General features: G+C 45.2%; 1 protein-coding gene across 7 annotated transcripts in view; it reads right to left on the bottom strand.

Annotated features, from left to right (window-relative positions):
* Nucleotides 1-20,575, bottom strand: part of atrn (attractin) — a 293,535-nt gene that overhangs the window by 257,953 nt on the left and 15,007 nt on the right. For all 7 annotated transcript variants that reach the window (XR_011672583.1, XM_071382288.1, XM_071382287.1 and 4 more), the window contains exon 2: nucleotides 2,254-2,337. Coding sequence is in view for 6 of the 7 variants with exons in the window: in XM_071382288.1 (XP_071238389.1) it covers nucleotides 2,254-2,337 (84 nt within the window). In the remaining variant the exon portion in view is untranslated. The remainder of the gene's footprint in view (nucleotides 1-2,253; nucleotides 2,338-20,575) is intronic.

Genomic DNA, 20,575 nt, shown 5'->3' on the forward strand with positions numbered 1-20,575 from the left:
ATAAACCTACAGACGTGGTTGAACAGCGTCTGGCTAGATAAACCTGGACGTGGTTGAACAGCGTCTGGCTAGATAAACCTGGACGTGGTTGAACAGCGTCTGGCTAGATAAACCTGGACGTGGTTGAACAGCGTCTGGCTAGATAAACCTGGACGTGGTTGAACAGCGTCTGGCTAGATAAACCTGGACGTGGCTGAACAGCGTCTGGCTAGATAAACCTGGACGTGGTTGAACAGCGTCTGGCTAGATAAACCTGGACGTGGTTGAACAGCGTCTGGCTAGATAAACCTGGACGTGGTTGAACAGCGTCTGGCTAGATAAACCTATTTTAGAATAGGCTGTAACGTAACAAAATGTGGAAAAAGTCAAGGGGTCTGAATACTTCTCTGAATGCACTGTTCATACTAAGTCTTTCGCCATTCTGATTGTTTTAAAATGTTCAAGTCCAACACAAAAAATGTAATAAAAAGCAGCATTTTCATTTTCATTTCCTGCACTCGTTTGAGATCATTTCTACACTGCCAAGTAGGGCTGCACGATATGGGCAAACAATCTTGGCCTTATTTTTAACAAATTATATCATTTGTGATTTGACTTGTGATTTAGAGCAAAATAAAACTTGGGCGAACTGTTGGAATCATGGATATAGAATGATAATTTCAATTCTATATTTAGAATATAATAGTGGGCAATTTGAATATAGTGTGGTTTGACATGACAATGAATGAAAATGGGAGAAGTTATTGTGACATGGTAAGGAACCAAAGTGTTGATGAGTGTTTCCTAGGGGACCCTATACATCTTTAGCTATATTGAATGTTTTCTCTTAGCTACTTTATGCAACTAACATATTCATGTTTCGCCTATTCCTCTTCAATGTATAAAGTTACTGTTGCATAAACATGCTTATTTAGGCCTACACCGTCACTGGTATTATCAGGCTGTATAGCTAATTACGTTTGCTCTGACTCCGAGTACATTTATTAGCGAGATAGCTAGCCAGCTAACTAGCTATTAGCATTAACGGCTAATACAATTTAGGCCCAACTTGCTAAGAAGAGACAAACCAACCGTTTGCAGATGTAAGAAACACAGTAATAGTGTAATTATAGAACTATTAGTATATTTATTTGTAGAAAACTGAAGGGAAGTGCTGTTAAGGTACACAACAGTACGTATCTGTAGACAGAAGGTGCTCTTTGGTAAAAGGGGTAGATTGGTCATCAAAAAGAAAGGAGGACCAAGGCCCTCTTCATATAATTAAAATGCCTTTATTAGTATGGCATGTTCAATAGAAACAAGGTTTATAAACTCAGTCGCGTTTCGGCTGCCTGGCCTTCGTCATCAGATACTTTTGTGGATTGATATTAGAAGCAAATTGAAAACAGTTCTCAACATTGTTGCATGTGCTGCACTGACCAGGCAGAACGCGCTCCTTGAGTGACAGGGGGCGGGGTCTGTGTAGAAAGCAGCATGGAGAGAGAGAGCAGAGAGGGATGACTCAAGTAGCCAATTAAACTATAAAAATGGACGCTACACACGATGTATCACACTTAACCAAACCAAAAAAACTGTAAATACCATTATACCGCAATTTTCTAACTCGTTTAATGTAATTCTCATCATTTTGCCGGACGGGACGGAAAGAAAAATGTGCAGTTTTACAGCTAATTTCCTACAATTCTACACATTTGGCATATGGTGGAGGCACATGTTGCAGTTTTTAATATTAACCGATGATCAAACGAGCCCTACCCCGGTCGGTAATTCGACCGTTAGACTAACTTACCAATAAAAAAGATAATGTTGGTGACATGGGGGCAATTGAGTGACCAAATTTCTACATTTCACCTCGTGTATTGTATTATTTTCAAATTGGTCCACGGGCCTATAAAAGGAGAACCGTGGACCACCAGTTACCCGTCCCTACCCTACATACCTCATGTCAATGAAACATTTGGATTTGCATAGAATGAAAAACGGCAAATCCATTTAAATACAAAACATCATATTATTATACATGATCATATTATGACGCTTAGACCATCCGTTAGGGCTATGACTTGGTAGAACTTTTCAGTCATACTGTAAACATACTTTTGGTTTGATCTTTAGCATGGCTAGATATATTGGATCTGTCTTTCAGGGGAGTTGTGCAGGGTAGAGGCATATTGTTGTCTTTCTATTGGTCTATAGTGTAACGTGTGTGTGTGTGTGTGTGTGTGTGTGTGTGTGTGTGTGTGAGAGACTCACGTTCCCTCGATGAGCCAGGTGCACTTGGTCTTGTACTTATAGTTTCCTGGTCCATCTGTCAGGAACCCTGAGGGGCCCGTCAACCTATAGAAGAGAGAGAAAAGAGGTCAGGCCAGTCAGCCAATAGGAGAAGAATAATCAGAACTGTTGAAAGGAAGCATCGGTTTGACTGTCCAGCAGCACCAACCAGTGGCCAAGAAAGTGGAACTATACAAAGACGAGGGTAGAAGTGTGCACTTTGTAGGGAAGAGGGTAGAAGTGTGCACTATGCAGGGAAGAGGGTAGAAGTGTGCACTATGTAGGGAAGAGGGTAGAAGTGTGCACTATGTAGGGAAGAGGGTAGAAGTGTGCACTATGCAGGGAAGAGGGTAGAAGTGTGCACTATGCAGGGAAGAGGGTAGAAGTGTGCACTATGTAGGGAAGAGGGTAGAAGTGTGCACTATGCAGGGAAGAGGGTAGAAGTGTGCACTATGCAGGGAAGAGGGTAGAAGTGTGCACTATGCAGGGAAGAGGGTAGAAGTGTGCACTATGCAGGGAAGAGGGTAGAAGTGTGCACTATGTAGGGAAGAGGGTAGAAGTGTGCACTATGCAGGGAAGAGGGTAGAAGTGTGCACTATGTAGGGAAGAGGGTAGAAGTGTGCACTATGCAGGGAAGAGGGTAGAAGTGTGCACTATGCAGGGAAGAGGGTAGAAGTGTGCACTATGTAGGGAAGAGGGTAGAAGTGTGCACTATGTAGGAAAGAGGGTAGAAGTGTGCACTATGTAGGGAAGAGGGTAGAAGTGTGCACTATGCAGGAAAGAGGGTAGAAGTGTGCACTATGTAGGGAAGAGGGTAGAAGTGTGCACTATGTAGGGAAGAGGGTAGAAGTGTGCACTATGCAGGGAAGAGGATAGAAGTGTGCACTGTGCAGGGAAGAGGGTAGAAGTGTGCACTATGCAGGGAAGAGGGTAGAAGTGTGCACTATGTAGGGAAGAGGGTAGAAGTGTGCACTATGTAGGGAAGAGGGTATAAGTGTGCACTATGTAGGGAAGAGGGTAGAAGTGTGCACTATGTAGGGAAGAGGGTAGAAGTGTGCACTATGCAGGGAAGAAGTGTGCACTATGCAGGGAAGAGGGTAGAAGTGTGCACTATGCAGGGAAGAGGGTAGAAGTGTGCACTATGTAGGGAAGAGGGTAGAAGTGTGCACTATGTAGGGAAGAGGGTAGAAGTGTGCACTATGTAGGAAAGAGGGTAGAAGTGTGCACTATGTAGGGAAGAGGGTAGAAGTGTGCACTATGCAGGAAAGAGGGTAGAAGTGTGCACTATGTAGGGAAGAGGGTAGAAGTGTGCACTACGTAGGGAAGAGGGTAGAAGTGTGCACTATGCAGGGAAGAGGGTAGAAGTGTGCACTGTGCAGGGAAGAGGGTAGAAGTGTGCACTATGCAGGGAAGAGGGTAGAAGTGTGCACTATGTAGGGAAGAGGGTAGAAGTGTGCACTATGTAGGGAAGAGGGTATAAGTGTGCACTATGTAGGGAAGAGGGTAGAAGTGTGCACTATGTAGGGAAGAGGGTAGAAGTGTGCACTATGCAGGGAAGAAGTGTGCACTATGCAGGGAAGAGGGTAGAAGTGTGCACTATGCAGGGAAGAGGGTAGAAGTGTGCACTATGTAGGGAAGAGGGTATAAGTGTGCACTATGCAGGGAAGAGGGTAGAAGTGTGCACTATGCAGGGAAGAGGGTAGAAGTGTGCACTATGCAGGGAAGAGGGTAGAAGTGTGCACTGTGCAGGGAAGAGGGTAGAAGTGTGCACTATGCAGGGAAGAGGGTAGAAGTGTGCACTATGTAGGGAAGAGGGTAGAAGTGTGCACTATGTAGGGAAGAGGGTATAAGTGTGCACTATGTAGGGAAGAGGGTAGAAGTGTGCACTATGTAGGGAAGAGGGTAGAAGTGTGCACTATGCAGGGAAGAAGTGTGCACTATGCAGGGAAGAGGGTAGAAGTGTGCACTATGCAGGGAAGAGGGTAGAAGTGTGCACTATGTAGGGAAGAGGGTATAAGTGTGCACTATGTAGGGAAGAGGGTAGAAGTGTGCACTATGTAGGGAAGAGGGTAGAAGTGTGCACTATGCAGGGAAGAAGTGTGCACTATGCAGGGAAGAGGGTAGAAGTGTGCACTATGCAGGGAAGAGGGTAGAAGTGTGCACTATGTAGGGAAGAGGGTATAAGTGTGCACTATGCAGGGAAGAGGGTAGAAGTGTGCACTATGCAGGGAAGAGGGTAGAAGTGTGCACTATGCAGGGAAGAGGGTAGAAGTGTGCACTGTGCAGGGAAGAGGGTAGAAGTGTGCACTATGCAGGGAAGAGGGTAGAAGTGTGCACTATGTAGGGAAGAGGGTAGAAGTGTGCACTATGTAGGGAAGAGGGTATAAGTGTGCACTATGTAGGGAAGAGGGTAGAAGTGTGCACTATGTAGGGAAGAGGGTAGAAGTGTGCACTATGCAGGGAAGAAGTGTGCACTATGCAGGGAAGAGGGTAGAAGTGTGCACTATGCAGGGAAGAGGGTAGAAGTGTGCACTATGTAGGGATTTGACAAATGGGGGGGAAATCTTTACGTTTAAACGGCTTTTTGTCCCGGTCGACTCCCATTTCTGAGTGTATATTTGTCCTTGTGTTTTTAGATTATTATCCTGCTGAAAAGGTAATTTGTTGGAAAGCAGACAACCAAGGTTTTCCTCTTAGCTCTATTCCATGTATTTTTAAAACCTCCCTAGTCCTCGCCGATGACAAACATACAGTGGGGCAAAAAAGTATTTAGTCAGCCACTAATTGTGCAAGTTCTCCCACTTAAAAAGATGAGAGAGGCCTGTAATTTTCATCACAGTTACACTTCAACTATGACAGACAAAATTAGGAAAATCACATTGTAGGATTTTTAATGAATTTATTTGCAAATTATGGTGGAAAATAAGTATTTGGTCAATAACAAAAGTTTATCTCAATACTTTGTTATATACCCTTTGTTGGCAATGACAGAGGTCAAACGTTTTCTGTAAGTCTTCACAAGGTTTTCACACACTGTTGCTGGTATTTTGGCCCATTCCTCCATGCAGATCTCCTCTAGAGCAGTGATGTTTTGGGGCTGTTGCTGGGCAACACGGACTTTCAACTCCCTCCAAAGATTTTCTATGGGGTTGAGATCTGGAGACTGGCTAGGCCACTCCAGGACCTTGAAATGCTTCTTACAAAGCCACTCCTTCGTTGCCCGGGCGGTGTGTTTGGGATCATTGTCATGCTGAAAGACCCAGCCACGTTTCATCTTCAATGCCCTTGCTGATGGAAGGAGGTTTTCACTCAAAATCTCACGATACATGGCCCCATTCATTCTTTCCTTTACACGGATCAGTCGTCCTGGTCCCTTTGCAGAAAAACAGCCCCAAAGCATGATGTTTCCACCCCCATGCTTCACAGTAGGTGTGGTGTTCTATAGTGCACTACGGGACTCTGGTCCCCTATATATAGTGCACTACTGGACTCTGGTCCTCTATATATAGTGCACTACTGGACTCTGGTCCTCTATATATAGTGCACTACGGGACTCTGGTCCTCTATATATAGTGCACTACGGGACTCTGGTCCTCTATATATAGGGCACTACGGGACTCTGGTCCTCTATATATAGTGCACTACGGGACTCTGGTCCTCTATATATAGTGCACTACGGGACTCTGGTCCTCTATATATAGTGCACTACGGGACTCTGGTCCTCTATATATAGGGCACTACGGGACTCTGGTCCTCTATATATAGTCCACTACGGGACTCTGGTCCTCTATATATAGTGCACTACGGGACTCTGGTCCTCTATATATAGTGCACTACGGGACTCTGGTCCTCTATATATAGTGCACTACGGGACTCTGGTCCTCTATATATAGGGCACTACGGGACTCTGGTCCTCTATATATAGGGCACTACGGGACTCTGGTCCTCTATATATAGTGCACTACGGGACTCTGGTCCTCTATATATAGTGCACTACGGGACTCTGGTCCTCTATATATAGTGCACTACGGGACTCTGGTCCTCTATATATAGGGCACTACGGGACTCTGGTCCTCTATATATAGGGCACTACGGGACTCTGGTCCTCTATATATAGTGCACCACGGGACTCTGGTCCTCTATATATAGTGCACTACTGGACTCTGGTCCTCTATATATAGGGCACTACGGGACTCTGGTCCTCTATATATAGTCCACTACGGGACTCTGGTCCTCTATATATAGTCCACTACGGGACTCTGGTCCTCTATATATAGTGCACTACGGGACTCTGGTCCTCTATATATAGTGCACTACGGGACTCTGGTCCTCTATATATAGTGCACTACGGGACTCTGGTCCTCTATATATAGGGCACTACGGGACTCTGGTCCTCTATATATAGGGCACTACGGGACTCTGGTCCTCTATATATAGGGCACTACGGGACTCTGGTCCTCTATATATAGGGCACCACGGGACTCTGGTCCTCTATATATAGTGCACCACGGGACTCTGGTCCTCTATATATAGTGCACTACGGGACTCTGGTCCTCTATATATAGTGCACTACTGGACTCTGGCCCTCTATATATAGTGCACTACTGGACTCTGGTCCTCTATATATAGTGCACTACGGGACTCTGGTCCTCTATATATAGTGCACCACGGGACTCTGGTCCTCTATATATAGTGCACCACGGGACTCTGGTCCTCTATATATAGTGCACTACGGGACTCTGGTCCTCTATATATAGTGCACTACTGGACTCTGGTCCTCTATATATAGTGCACTACGGGACTCTGGTCCTCTATATATAGTGCACTACGGGACTCTGGTCCTCTATATATAGTGCACCACGGGACTCTGGTCCTCTATATATAGTGCACTATGGGACTCTGGTCCTCTATATATAGTGCACTATGGGACTCTGGTCCTCTATATATAGTGCACTACGGGACTCTGGTCCTCTATATATAGTGCACTACGGGACTCTCAGTAAGACTTCTCGCCCTGTTGGTAGTCCTGCTGGTATCCCTGCTGGTAGCCCTGCAGTAGTCCTGCTGGTAGCCCTGCTGGTAGCCCTGCTGGTAGTCCTGCTGGTAGCCCTGCTGGTAGTCCTGCTGGTAGCCCTGCTGGTAGCCCTGCAGTAGTCCTGCTGGTAGCCCTGCTGGTAGCCCTGCTGGTAGTCCTGCTGGTAGCCCTGCTGGTAGTCCTGCTATTAGCCCTGCTGGTAGTCCTGCTGGTAGTCCTGCTGGTAGCCCTGCAGTAGTCCTGCTGGTAGTCCTGCTGGTAGCCCTGCTGGTAGCCCTGCTGGTAGACCTGCTGGTAGCCCTGCTGGTAGTCCTGCTGGTAGCCCTGCTGGTAGCCCTGCTGGTAGCCCTGCTGGTAGCCCTGCTGGTAGCCCTGCTGGTAGTCCTGCTGGTAGCCCTGCTGGTAGTCCTGCTGGTAGCCCTGCTGGTAGTCCTGCTGGCAGTCCTGCTGGCAGTCCTGCTGGTAGCCCTGCTGGTAGTCCTGCTGGTAGTCCTGCTGGTAGTCCTGCTGGTAGCCCTGCTGGTAGTCCTGCTGGTAGCCCTGCTGGTAGTCCTGCTGGTAGCCCTGCTGGTAGCCCTGCTGGTAGTCCTGCTGGTAGTCCTGCAGTAGCCCTGCTGGTAGTCCTGCTGGTAGCCCTGCAGTAGTCCTGCTGGTAGTCCTGCTGGTAGTCCTGCTGGTAGCCCTGCTGGTAGTCCTGCTGGTAGCCCTGCTGGTAGCCCTGCTGGTAGTCCTGCTGGTAGTCCTGCTGGTAGCCCTGCTGGTAGTCCTGCTGGTAGCCCTGCTGGTAGTCCTGCTGGTAGTCCTGCTGGTAGTCCTGCTGGTAGCCCTGCAGTAGTCCTGCTGGTAGCCCTGCTGGTAGCCCTGCTGGTAGCCCTGCTGGTAGTCCAGCTGGTAGCCCTGCAGTAGTCCTGCTGGTAGTCCTGCTGGTAGTCCTGCTGGTAGCCCTGCTGGTAGTCCTGCTGGTAGCCCTGCTGGTAGTCCTGCTGGTAGTCCTGCTGGTAGTCCTGCTGGTAGCCCTGCAGTAGTCCTGCTGGTAGCCCTGCTGGTAGCCCTGCTGGTAGCCCTGCTGGTAGTCCTGCTGGTAGCCCTGCAGTACTCCTGCTGTTAGCCCTGCTGGTAGTCCTGCTGGTAGTCCTGCTGGTAGCCCTGCTGGTAGTCCTGCTGGTAGCCCTGCTGGTAGTCCTGCTGGTAGTCCTGCTGGTAGCCCTGCTGGTAGCCCTGCTGGTAGCCCTGCTGGTAGTCCTGCTGGTAGCCCTGCAGTAGTCCTGCTGGTAGCCCTGCTGGTAGCCCTGCTGGTAGTCCTGCTGGTAGCCCTGCTGGTAGCCCTGCTGGTAGTCCTGCTGGTAGCCCTGCTGGTAGCCCTGCTGGTAGCCCTGCTGGTAGCCCTGGGAGAAGTCTTACTGCTAGGGGGCACACAGACAGTCTGCATCCCAAACAGCGCCCTATTCCCTAATATAATGCAGGGACCCCGGTTAGAAATAGTGTACTATGTAGGGAATAAGGGCCCCGGTTAGAAGCAGTGTACTATGTAGGGAATAGGGACCCTGGTTAGAAGTAGTGTACTATGTAGGGAATAGGGGCCCTGGTTAGAAGTAGTGTACTATGTAGGGAATAGGGGCCCCGGTTAGAAGCAGTGTACTATGTAGGGAATAGGGGCCCCGGTTAGAAGCAGTGTACTATGTAGGGAATAGGGGCCCCGGTTAGAAGCAGTGTACTATGTAGGGAATAAGGGCCCTGGATAGAAGCAGTGTACTATGTAGGGAATAGGGGCCCCGGTTAGAAGCAGTGTACTATGTAGGGAATAAGGGCCCTGGATAGAAGCAGTGTACTATGTAGGGAATAAGGGCCCTGGTTAGAAGCAGTGTACTATGTAGGGAATAGTGGCCCCCTATTATAAGCAGTGTACTATGTAGGGAATAGGGCCCTGGTTATAAGTAGTGCACTATGTAGGGAATAGGGGCCCTGGTTATAAGTAGTGCACTATGTAGCGAATAGGGCCCTGGTTATAAGTAGTGCACTATGTAGGGAATAGTGTTCTATTTGGGAGGATACCACACGAGGCCATCTGAGGACAGAACATGATAAAGGAAGTTCTGTGCTCATCACATCTGCATTATTCAACCCTCCTGGGTATCCAAGGTCCAGTGTGACCAACACAGAGCACATACCACTACTGGGAATGCTTTCTGATGCAATTCCTACTGTTGACAACAGAGTTATCTAAATACACAGGGCAGCTGTGTCCTACGAAGGTAAAGGTCCAACCCTCTAGACAAACAACAGAACAAACTAAGGTTTGGGTTCCATGTCCATCTAGACAGACAGTGATAGTCAAGCGTTTCATTTCAGGGTTTTAATAGTGAAGACATCAAAACTAGGAAATAACACATATGGAATCATGTCATAACTAAAAAAAGTTTTTAAACAAATCAAAATATATTTTATATTTGAGATTCTTCAAAGTTGCCATCCTTTGCCTTGACAGCTTTGCACACTCTTGGTATTCTCTCAACCAGCTTCATGAGGCAGTCACCTGGAACGCATTTCAATTAATTAACAAGTGTGCCTTGTTAAAAGTTAATTTGTTGAATTTCTTTCCTTCTTAATTTGATTGAGCCAATCAGTTGTCTTGTGAGAAGGTAGGGGTTGTATACAGAAGAAAGCCCTATTTGGTAAAATACTAAGTCCATATTATGGCAAGAACAGCTCAAATAAACAAAGAGAAACGACAGTCCATCATTACTTTAAGACATGAAGGTCAGTCAGTACAGAAAATGTCAGGAACTTTGAAAGGTTGCAGCGCTCACAGTAATTTAGCCCAACAGGATTCAAAACAAAACGTATATAAAAACACTGTCAGCTTTTAAACCGAGGTATTTAGTTCAGGTTTCAGCGTTCGACAGGTTTCAGTTTCGGCGTTCGACAGCGTTCAACAACAACAAACATACGTTGCGCTCTGATGCTGTGTGAGTGAGTATCATGCTTGATACTGGACAGCAGAGTGAAGGAAAAGCTGCCGACAAGTGCTCAGCATATGTGGGAACTCCTTCAAGAAAGCATTCCAGGTGAAGCTGGTTGAGAGAATGCCAAGTGTATGCAAAGCTGTCGTCAAGGCAAAGGGTGGCTAATTGATTTGTTTAACACCTTTTTGGTTACTACATGATTCCATGTGTGTTATTTCATAGTTTTGATGTCGTCACTATTATTCTACAATGTAGAAAAAAGGACACCATTTTTAAAACCCTTGAATGAGTAGGTGTGTCCAAACACCCTATTCCCTATGTAGTGCACTACTTTTGTCCAGAGCCCTATGGCACCCTATTCCCTATGTAGTGCACTACTTTTGACCAGAGCCCTATGGCACCCTACTCCCTATGTAGTGCACTACTTTTGTCCAGAGCCCTATGGCACCCTATTCCCTATGTAGTGCACTACTTTTGTCCAGAGCACTATGGCACCCTATTCCCTATGTAGTGCACTACTTTTGTCCAGAGCCCTATGTCACCCTATTCCCTATGTAGTGCACTACTTTTGTCCAGAGCCCTATGGGGGAATAGAGTGCCCTTTGGGACGAGACAGAGACTGATCATTGCCATGCAGATAGTGAGCCTGGCTGATGGCTGACCATGCCATCAGTCTGGAAACAGCAGTACATGACTCTTCATTCAGGCGACACAAGCCCAGGAGACAGACGCTGACACTAGGAGGGTGGAGACTGACACTGGGCTGTACCATTAGGCCATTCTGAAGGGTGGAGACTGACACTAGGCTGTACCATTAGGCCATTCTGGAGGGTGGAGACTGACACTAGGCTGTACCATTAGGCCATTCTGAAGGGTGGAGACTGACACTAGGCTGTACCATTGGGCCATTATGGAGGGTGGAGACTGACACTAGGCTGTACCATTAGGCCATTCTGAAGGGTGGAGACTGACACTAGGCTGTACCATTAGGCCATTCTGAAGGGTGGAGACTGACACTAGGCTGTAACATTAGGCCATTCTGAAGGGTGCAGACTGACACTAGGCTGTACCATTAGGCCATTCTGAAGGGTGGAGACTGACGAGGCTGTACCATTGGGCCATTCTGGAGGGTGGAGACTGACACTAGGCTGTACCATTAGGCCATTCTGAAGGGTGGAGACTGACACTAGGCTGTACCATTAGGCCATTCTGAAGGGTGGAGACTGACACTAGGCTGTACCATTAGGCCATTCTGAAGGGTGGAGACTGACGAGGCTGTACCATTGGGCCATTCTGGAGGGTGGAGACTGACACTAGGCTGTACCATTAGGCCATTCTGGAGGGTGGAGACTGACACTAGGCTGTACCATTAGGCCATTCTGAAGGGTGGAGACTGACACGAGGCTGTACCATTAGGCCATTCTGAAGTGTGGGGACTGTACCATTAGGCCATTCTGAAGGGTGGAGACTGACACTAGGCTGTACCATTAGGCCATTCTGGAGGGTGGAGACTGACACTAGGCTGTACCATTAGGCCATTCTGAAGGGTGGAGACTGACACTAGGCTGTACCATTGGGCCATTATGGAGGGTGGAGACTGACACTAGGCTGTACCATTAGGCCATTCTGAAGGGTGGAGACTGACACTAGGCTGTACCATTAGGCCATTCTGAAGGGTGGAGACTGACACTAGGCTGTACCATTAGGCCATTCTGAAGGGTGCAGACTGACACTAGGCTGTACCATTAGGCCATTCTGAAGGGTGGAGACTGACACTAGGCTGTACCATTAGGCCATTCTGGAGGGTGGAGACTGACACTAGGCTGTACCATTAGGCCATTCTGAAGGGTGGAGACTGACACTAGGCTGTACCATTAGGCCATTCTGAAGGGTGGAGACTGACACTAGGCTGTACCATTAGGCCATTATGAAGGGTGGAGACTGACACTAGGCTGTACCATTAGGCCATTCTGAAGGGTGGAGACTGACACTAGGCTGTACCATTAGGCCATTCTGAAGGGTGGAGACTGACACTAGGCTGTACCATTAGGCCATTCTGAAGGGTGGAGACTGACGAGGCTGTACCATTGGGCCATTCTGGAGGGTGGAGACTGACACTAGGCTGTACCATTAGGCCATTCTGGAGGGTGGAGACTGACACTAGGCTGTACCATTAGGCCATTCTGAAGGGTGGAGACTGACACGAGGCTGTACCATTAGGCCATTCTGAAGTGTGGGGACTGTACCATTAGGCCATTCTGAAGGGTGGAGACTGACACTAGGCTGTACCATTAGGCCATTCTGGAGGGTGGAGACTGACACTAGGCTGTACCATTAGGCCATTCTGAAGGGTGGAGACTGACACTAGGCTGTACCATTAGGCCATTCTGAAGGGTGGAGACTGACACTAGGCTGTACCATTAGGCCATTATGAAGGGTGGAGACTGACACTAGGCTGTACCATTAGGCCATTCTGAAGGGTGGAGACTGACACTAGGCTGTACCATTGGGCCATTCTGAAGGGTGGAGACCAGGGATGCAAACTGCTGAGGGCTCAAAAAGGTGAAGTCTTAAATCCCTGCTAGGAGAAAATGCAGGTTTTAACTAATTAAACAACAGAATATGATCTACATGCTCAGTCCGTGTGTAAAATAAAGTAGAAATAGAATGAAACAAACAGCATTCTATTGTTGTTCTATTATAGTGGCCACTATAGTAGACATCGATCAAGTGCACAAGGCTACATGTGTGCAAAAATAACATTCACTGAGTAAACGTGTATAATCCCCCTTCACTCACACACAAGTGGTACTGTCAAGTTCAACACAACAAAAGCAAGGCTACACTTCACACTTCCTGCCTGTGGACATCTGTTCTACAATGTGCCAGCAGAGCATGATACCCTTTGTTGGCATAATTGATCTCTTTCAGGCAGAGAGTATACCTGGCATATCCCTTTTAATCCACTGTATTGAAAGAGGGAAAGTGTGTGGTGTTCCTTTCACCTCTATAGTGGCATCCATCTTAAACCAGGCCCAGTTTAATTAAGCCAGGCCCAGTTTAATTAAGCCAGGCCCAGTTTAATTAAGCCAGGCCCAGTTTAAGCCAGGCCCAGTTTAATTAAGTCAGGCCCAGTTTAATTAAGCCAGGCCCAGTTTAATTAAGCCAGGCCCAGTTTAATTAAGCCAGGCCCAGTTTAATTAAGCCAGGCCCAGTTTAATTAAGCCAGGCCCAGTTTAATTAAGCCAGGCCCAGTTTAATTAAGTCAGGCCCAGTTTAATTAAGCCAGGCCCAGTTTAATTAAGTCAGGCCCAGTTTAATTAAGTCAGGCCCAGTTTAATTAAGTCAGGCCCAGTTTAATTAAGCCAGGCCCAGTTTAAGCCAGGCCCAACTCCAGCTACACTTGATCCCTGAATCCACTGAATCATTTTCACCTAATTCTCTCATTCTGAAAATTAACCACATTCTGTAGAGGGAAAACATTACTTAACAGATAGTGGTTAGTTCGTTAGCTAGTTAACATTTCACACAGATTGCCAGGGTCCAGTAAGCAACTAACGCGATATAACTTGAGGAACAGCAAGGAGTCGTTTACCAGTTAATACTATAGCGAATTGGTTAGGTTACTAACGTTAGCTCATCTGATGATGTAACGTTAGCTAGTTAATACTATAGTGAATTGGTTAGGTTACTAATGTTAGCTCATCTGATGTTGTAACGTTAGCTAGTTAATACTATAGTGAATTGGTTACGTTACTAACGTTAGCTCATCTGATGTTGTAACGTTAGCTAGTTAATACTGTAGTGAATTGGTTACGTTACTAACGTTAGCTCATCTGATGTTGTAACGTTAGCTAGTTAATACTATAGTGAATTGGTTACGTTACTAACGTTAGCTCATCTGATGTTGTAACGTTAGCTAGTTAATACTGTAGTGAATTGGTTACGTTACTAACGTTAGCTCATCTGATGTTGTAACGTTAGCTAGTTAATACTATAGCGAATTGGTTACGTTACTAACGTTAGCTCATCTGATGTTGTAACGTTAGCTAGTTAATACTATAGCGAATTGGTTACGTTACTAACGTTAGCTCATCTGATGATGTAACGTTAGCTAGTTAATACTATAGTGAATTGGTTAGGTTACTAACGTTAGCTCATCTGATGATGTAACGTTAGCTAGTTAATACTATAGTGAATTGGTTAGGTTACTAACGTTAGCTAGTTAATACTATAGTGAATTGGTTAGGTTACTAATGTTAGCTAGTTAATACTATAGTGAATTGGTTAGGTTACTAACGTTAGCTCATCTGATGATGTAACGTTAGCTAGTTAATACTATAGCGAATTGGTTAGGTTACTAACGTTAGCTCATCTGATGTTGTAACGTTAGCTAGTTAATACTATAGTGAATTGGTTAGGTTACTAACGTTAGCTCATCTGATGATGTAACGTTAGCTAGTTAATACTATAGTGAATTGGTTAGGTTACTAACGTTAGCTCATCTGATGTTGTAACGTTAGCTAGTTAATACTATAGTGAATTGGTTAGGTTACTAACGTTAGCTCATCTGATGATGTAACGTTAGCTAGTTAATACTATAGTGAATTGGTTAGGTTACTAACGTTAGCTCATCTGATGTTGTAACGTTAGCTAGTTAATACTATAGTGAATTGGTTAGGTTACTAACGTTAGCTCATCTGATGATGTAACGTTAGCTAGTTAATACTATAGTGAATTGGTTAGGTTACTAACGTTAGCTCATCTGATGATGTAACGTTAGCTAGTTAATACTATAGTGAATTGGTTAGGTTACTAACGTTAGCTCATCTGATGATGTAACGTTAGCTAGTTAATTAATACTATAGCCGCACAAACTCAATTCTTCATTGCTGCGACTTGCTTGCTAGTTGAGATTTCTGATCACGTTAGGCTAAAATTATGACGGTAAGATCGCGGGGGGGAGGCACTAGTAATGTCTGCAGTTTTCAGTTTAGCTATTTATTTCAAGTGTATTAGTCTATAAATAAATATCTTTGCCAAAATGTGTCATCTCTCCCATGTCATATTCGACTAGCAGTTGTTCTGAAATGTTTATTGCTTGTCTACATTTTACCCCCTCTATGTTTAATATAACACATACAGTTGAAGTCTGAAGTTTACATACACTTAGGTTGGTGTCATTAAAACTCGTTTTTCAACCACTCCACACATTTCTTGTTAACAAACTATAGTTGTGGCGAAGTCATTTTTAGTCATATAGTTAGTGCACAAGTCATTTTTCCAACAATTGTTTACAGACAAATTATTTCACTTATAATTCACTGTATCACAATTCCAGTGGGTCAGAAGTTTACATACACTGTTGACTGTGCCTTTAAACCGCTTGGAAAATTCCAGAAAATAATATCACGACTTTAGAAGCTTCTGATAGGCTAATTGACAATATTTGAGTCAATTGGAGGTGTACCTGTGGATGTATTTCCAAGGCCTACCTTCAAACTCAGTGCCTCTTTGCTTGACAACATGGAAAAATCAAAAGAAATGAGCCAAGACCTCAGAAAATAAAATGTAGACCCCCACAAATCTAGTTCATCCTTGGGAGCAATTTCCAAATGCCTGAAGGTACCACGTTCATCTGTACAAACAATAGTAACAAAGATCGTACTTTTTGGAGAAATGTCCTCTGGTCTGATGAAAGAAAAATTGAACTGTTTGGCCATAATGACCATCGTTATGTTTGGAGGGAAAAGGGGGAGGCTTGCAAGCTGAAGAACACCATCCCAACCGTGAAGCACGGGGGTGGCAGCATCATGTTGTGGGGGTGCTTTGCTGCAGGAGGGACTGGTGCACTTCACAAAATAGATTGCATTATGAGGATGGAAAGTTATGTGGATATATTGAAGCAAAATCTCAAGACATCAGTCAGGAAGTGAAAGCTTCATTCTGACATTTCACATTCTTAAAATAAAGTGATGATCCTAACTGACCTAAGACAGGGACTTTTTTATGAGGATTAAATGTCAGGAATTGTGAAAAACTGAGTTTAAATGTATTTGGCTAAGGTTTATGTAAACTTCCGACTTCAACTGTATATACACATGTAAAGTACATATACATAAACATTCACAGGACACTCAATGTATCTATTTTCCTACATCAGACATGCAGGTGATATTTCCACCTGGATGACAGCACATAATCAGCAAGACAGAGATGCTCTTCATCCAAGGGAATGCCAGCTCAGACGTTAGATAATCCCAGATTATCATTTACATTCCTGCCCTCGTCAGCTCCAGATTTGACTACTTCAACTCACACCCTGCTGGAATCCCTGCATTCTCAGATTCCCCTCTGTTATTAATCTCTATATTGTAATCAATAAAGTGTTTCAAAATGCTGTACTTTTACTAACATATATGTTCAGATCATTCCTGAGAGAGAATGGTTTATTCTTATTATTATTTACAAACCTCCAGGCGAGCTTCAATGCCGTTCAACTCTCCTTCTATGGCCTCCAACTGCTCTTAAATGCAAGTAAAACTAAATGCATGCTCTTCAACCGATCGCTGCCCGCACCCGCCCGCCTGTCCAGCATCACTACTCTGGACGGTTCTGACTTAGAATATGTGGACAACTACAAATACCTAGGTGTCTGGTTAGACTGTAAACTCTCCTTCCAGACTCACATCAAACATCTCCAATCCAAAATTAAATCTTGAATTAGCTTCCTATTTCGCAAAAAAACCATCCTTCACTCATGCTGCCGAACATACCCTCGTAAAACTGACCATCCTACCGGTCCTTGACTTCGGCGATGTCATTTACAAAATAGCCTCCAACACTGTACTCAGCAAATTGGATGCAGTCTATCAGAGTGCCATCCGTTTTGTCACCAAATCCCCATATACCACCCACCACTGCGACCTGTATGATCTCGTTGGCTGGCCCTCGCTTCATATTCCTCGCCAAATCCACTGGCTCCAGGTCCTCTATAAGTCTTTGCTAGGTAAAGCCCCGCCTTATCTCAGATCACTGGTCACCATAGCAGCACCCACCCATAGCACGCTCTCCAGCAGGTATATTTCACTGGTCACCCCCAAAGCCAATTCCTACTTTGGCCGCCTTTCCTTCCAGTTCTCTGCTGCCAATGACTGGAATGAATTGCAAAAATCACTGAAGCTGGAGACTCATATCTCCCTCACTAGCTTTAAGCACCAGCTGTCAGAGCAGCTTACAGATCCCTGCACCTGTACATAGCTCATCTGTAAATAGCACACCCAATTACCTCATCCCCATACTGTTTTTGTTTTTTTGCTCCTTTGCACCCCAGTATCTCTACTTGCACATCATCATCTGCACATATATCACTCCAGTGTTAATGCTAAATTGTAATTTTTTCAACACTATGGCCTATTTATTGCCTTACCTCCCTAACCTTACTTAATTTGCACACACTGTATATAGATTTTTCTATTGTGTTATTGACTGTACGTTTGTTTATTCCATCTGTAACTCTGTGTTGTTGTTTTTGCCGCAGTGCTTTGATTTATCTTGTCCAGGTCGCAGTTGTAAATGAGAACTTGTTCTCCACTGGCCTACCTGGTTAAATAAAGGTGAAATTAAAAAAAATACTAATAATATTTAGGTTATTAAAACAAGCGTATCTTCCCCTAGCTTTTTTGGACACGCTGCCTATGAGCCTGTCAATCTACCATCCTCCATAGTAGATGACCTGTTCTATTAGTCAGTTGGTTGAGAAACGACGAGCCCAGACTCTGGGACGGTTGTGGGAGGATAAGATCCCACATTTATACAACCAGTAGGTCTAGGCTACACAAGAACCTGTTAAAAAGGTCTGATGCAACAGATCCGAACATTTAAAATGTTGATCAACTTATTTCTACACGCCAATGTGCACAAAGCACTATGCTACACACAAATGTGCATTTGTCTACCGGACAATGAAAGAAAACCACTAGAACATGAAAGAAATAGGCTACTAGTTTAAATGGCATGTGGAAGTCTGTATAAAACAATAGACTACTAATTTAAATGGCATATGGAAGTCTGTATAAAACATTTGCCTCCATGGATATGGTCTGATTCTGTCTACTTTGAAGCAAGGTAAAACCTACCACATAATATGTTGTAAAACATTCAGGTTTCAAACAATTAAAGTACCTATTTGTTTACAAAATGCATACTGCCTCCAGCTGGTGAAGCCTACCTCCTGTTGCCTATGCATTTGAATGGTGAATGGCAAGCGTGCTTCAATTACCAGGTGAGAAATAAAAATAGCAATTTTTTTTTTTTAATCGTGGCCAAAAAACAATGAACACACGATAACATTTATAAACGAGAAATGATTGTTCTTATGTCTGACAGATGTTCAACTGTGTCTGTATGCCGTACACGTATGGTAAGATAGATAAATATACACACGCGCCAATTTAATTCCACTAAATTATGCAAATTACCTATAGACCATTAAGCATGACTGGGTCAAATGTATTTCAATCCACTGGTATGTTATTAATGAATAGGCAAAACATATTTATTTCATAATGGGATTTTTTTCTCTCAATGGTGCCAATTTATCATCAGCTTTTCAACAACAAAAAATTCTGCCAAAAGCCAACTATTAAGTACTGATGAACCCCTGGTCTTATGGTATCTGGGGTTATGCAGAATGGAACCCTGGTCTTATAGTATCTGGGGGTTATGCAGAATGGAACCCTGGTCTTATGGTATCTGGGGGTTATGCAGAATGGAACCCTGGTCTTATGGTATCTGGGGCGTTATGCAGAATGGAACCCTGGTCTTATGGTATCTGGGGGGTATGCAGAATGGAACCCTGGTCTTATGGTATCTGGGGGGTATGCAGAATGGAACCCTGGTCTTATGGTATCTGGGGGGTATGCAGAATGGAACCCTGGTCTTATGGTATCTGGGGTTATGCAGAATGGAACCCTGGTCTTATGGTATCTGGGGGTTATGCAGAATGGAACCCTGGTCTTTTGGTATCGGGGGTTATGCAGAATGGAACCCTGGTCTTATGGTATCTGGGGGGTATGCAGAATGGAACCCTGGTCTTATGGTATCTGGGGGTTATGCAGAATGGAACCCTGGTCTTATGGTATCTGGGGGGTATGCAGAATGGAACCCTGGTCTTATGGTATCTGGGGGTATGCAGAATGGAACCCTGGTCTTATGGTATCTGGGGGTTATGCAGAATGGAACCCTGGTCTTATGGTATCTGGGGTTATGCAGAATGGAACCCTGGTATTATGGTATCTGGGGGGTATGCAGAATGGAACCCTGGTCTTATAGTATCTGGGGGTATGCAGAAGGGAACCCTGGTCTTATGGTATCGGGGGGGTATGCAGAATGGAACCCTGGTCTTATGGTATCTGGGGGGTATGCAGAATGGAACCCTGGTCTTATAGTATCTGGGGTTATGCAGAATGGAACCCTGGTCTTAAGGTATCTGGGGGTTATGCAGAATGGAACCCTGGTCTTATGGTATCTGGGGGGTATGCAGAATGGAACCCTGGTCTTATGGTATCTGGGGTTATGCAGAATGGAACCCTGGTCTTATGGTATCTGGGGGGTATGCAGAATGGAACCCTGGTCTTATGGTATCTGGGGTTATGCAGAATGGAACCCTGGTCTTATGGTATCTGGGGGGTATGCAGAATGGAACCCTGGTCTTAAGGTATCTGGGGGTTATGCAGAATGGAACCCTGGTCTTATGGTATCGGGGGGTTATGCAGAATGGAACCCTGGTCTTATGGTACCTGGGGGGTATGCAGAATGGAACCCTGGTCTTATGGTATCTGGGGGGTATGTAGAATGGAACCCTGGTCTTATGGTATCTGGGGGTTATGCAGAATGGAACCCTGGTCTTATGGTATCTGGGGGGTATGTAGAATGGAACCCTGGTCTTATGGTATCTGGGGTTATGCAGAATGGAACCCTGGTCTTATGGTATCTGGGGGTTATGCAGAATGGAACCCTGGTCTTATGGTATCTGGGGGTTATGCAGAATGGAACCCTGGTCTTATGGTATCTGGGGTTATGCAGAATGGAACCCTGGTCTTATGGTATCTGGGGGGTTATGCAGAATGGAACCCTGGTCTTATGGTATCTGGGGGGTTATGCAGAATGGAACCCTGGTCTTATGGTATCTGGGGGTTATGCAGAATGGAACCCTGGTCTTATGGTATCTGGGGGGTTATGCAGAATGGAACCCTGGTCTTATGGTATCTGGGGGGTTATGCAGAATGGAACCCTGGTCTTATGG

Source organism: Salvelinus alpinus, chromosome 34 (genome assembly GCF_045679555.1).
Source record: "Salvelinus alpinus chromosome 34, SLU_Salpinus.1, whole genome shotgun sequence".
Lineage (NCBI taxonomy): Eukaryota > Metazoa > Chordata > Actinopteri > Salmoniformes > Salmonidae > Salvelinus > Salvelinus alpinus.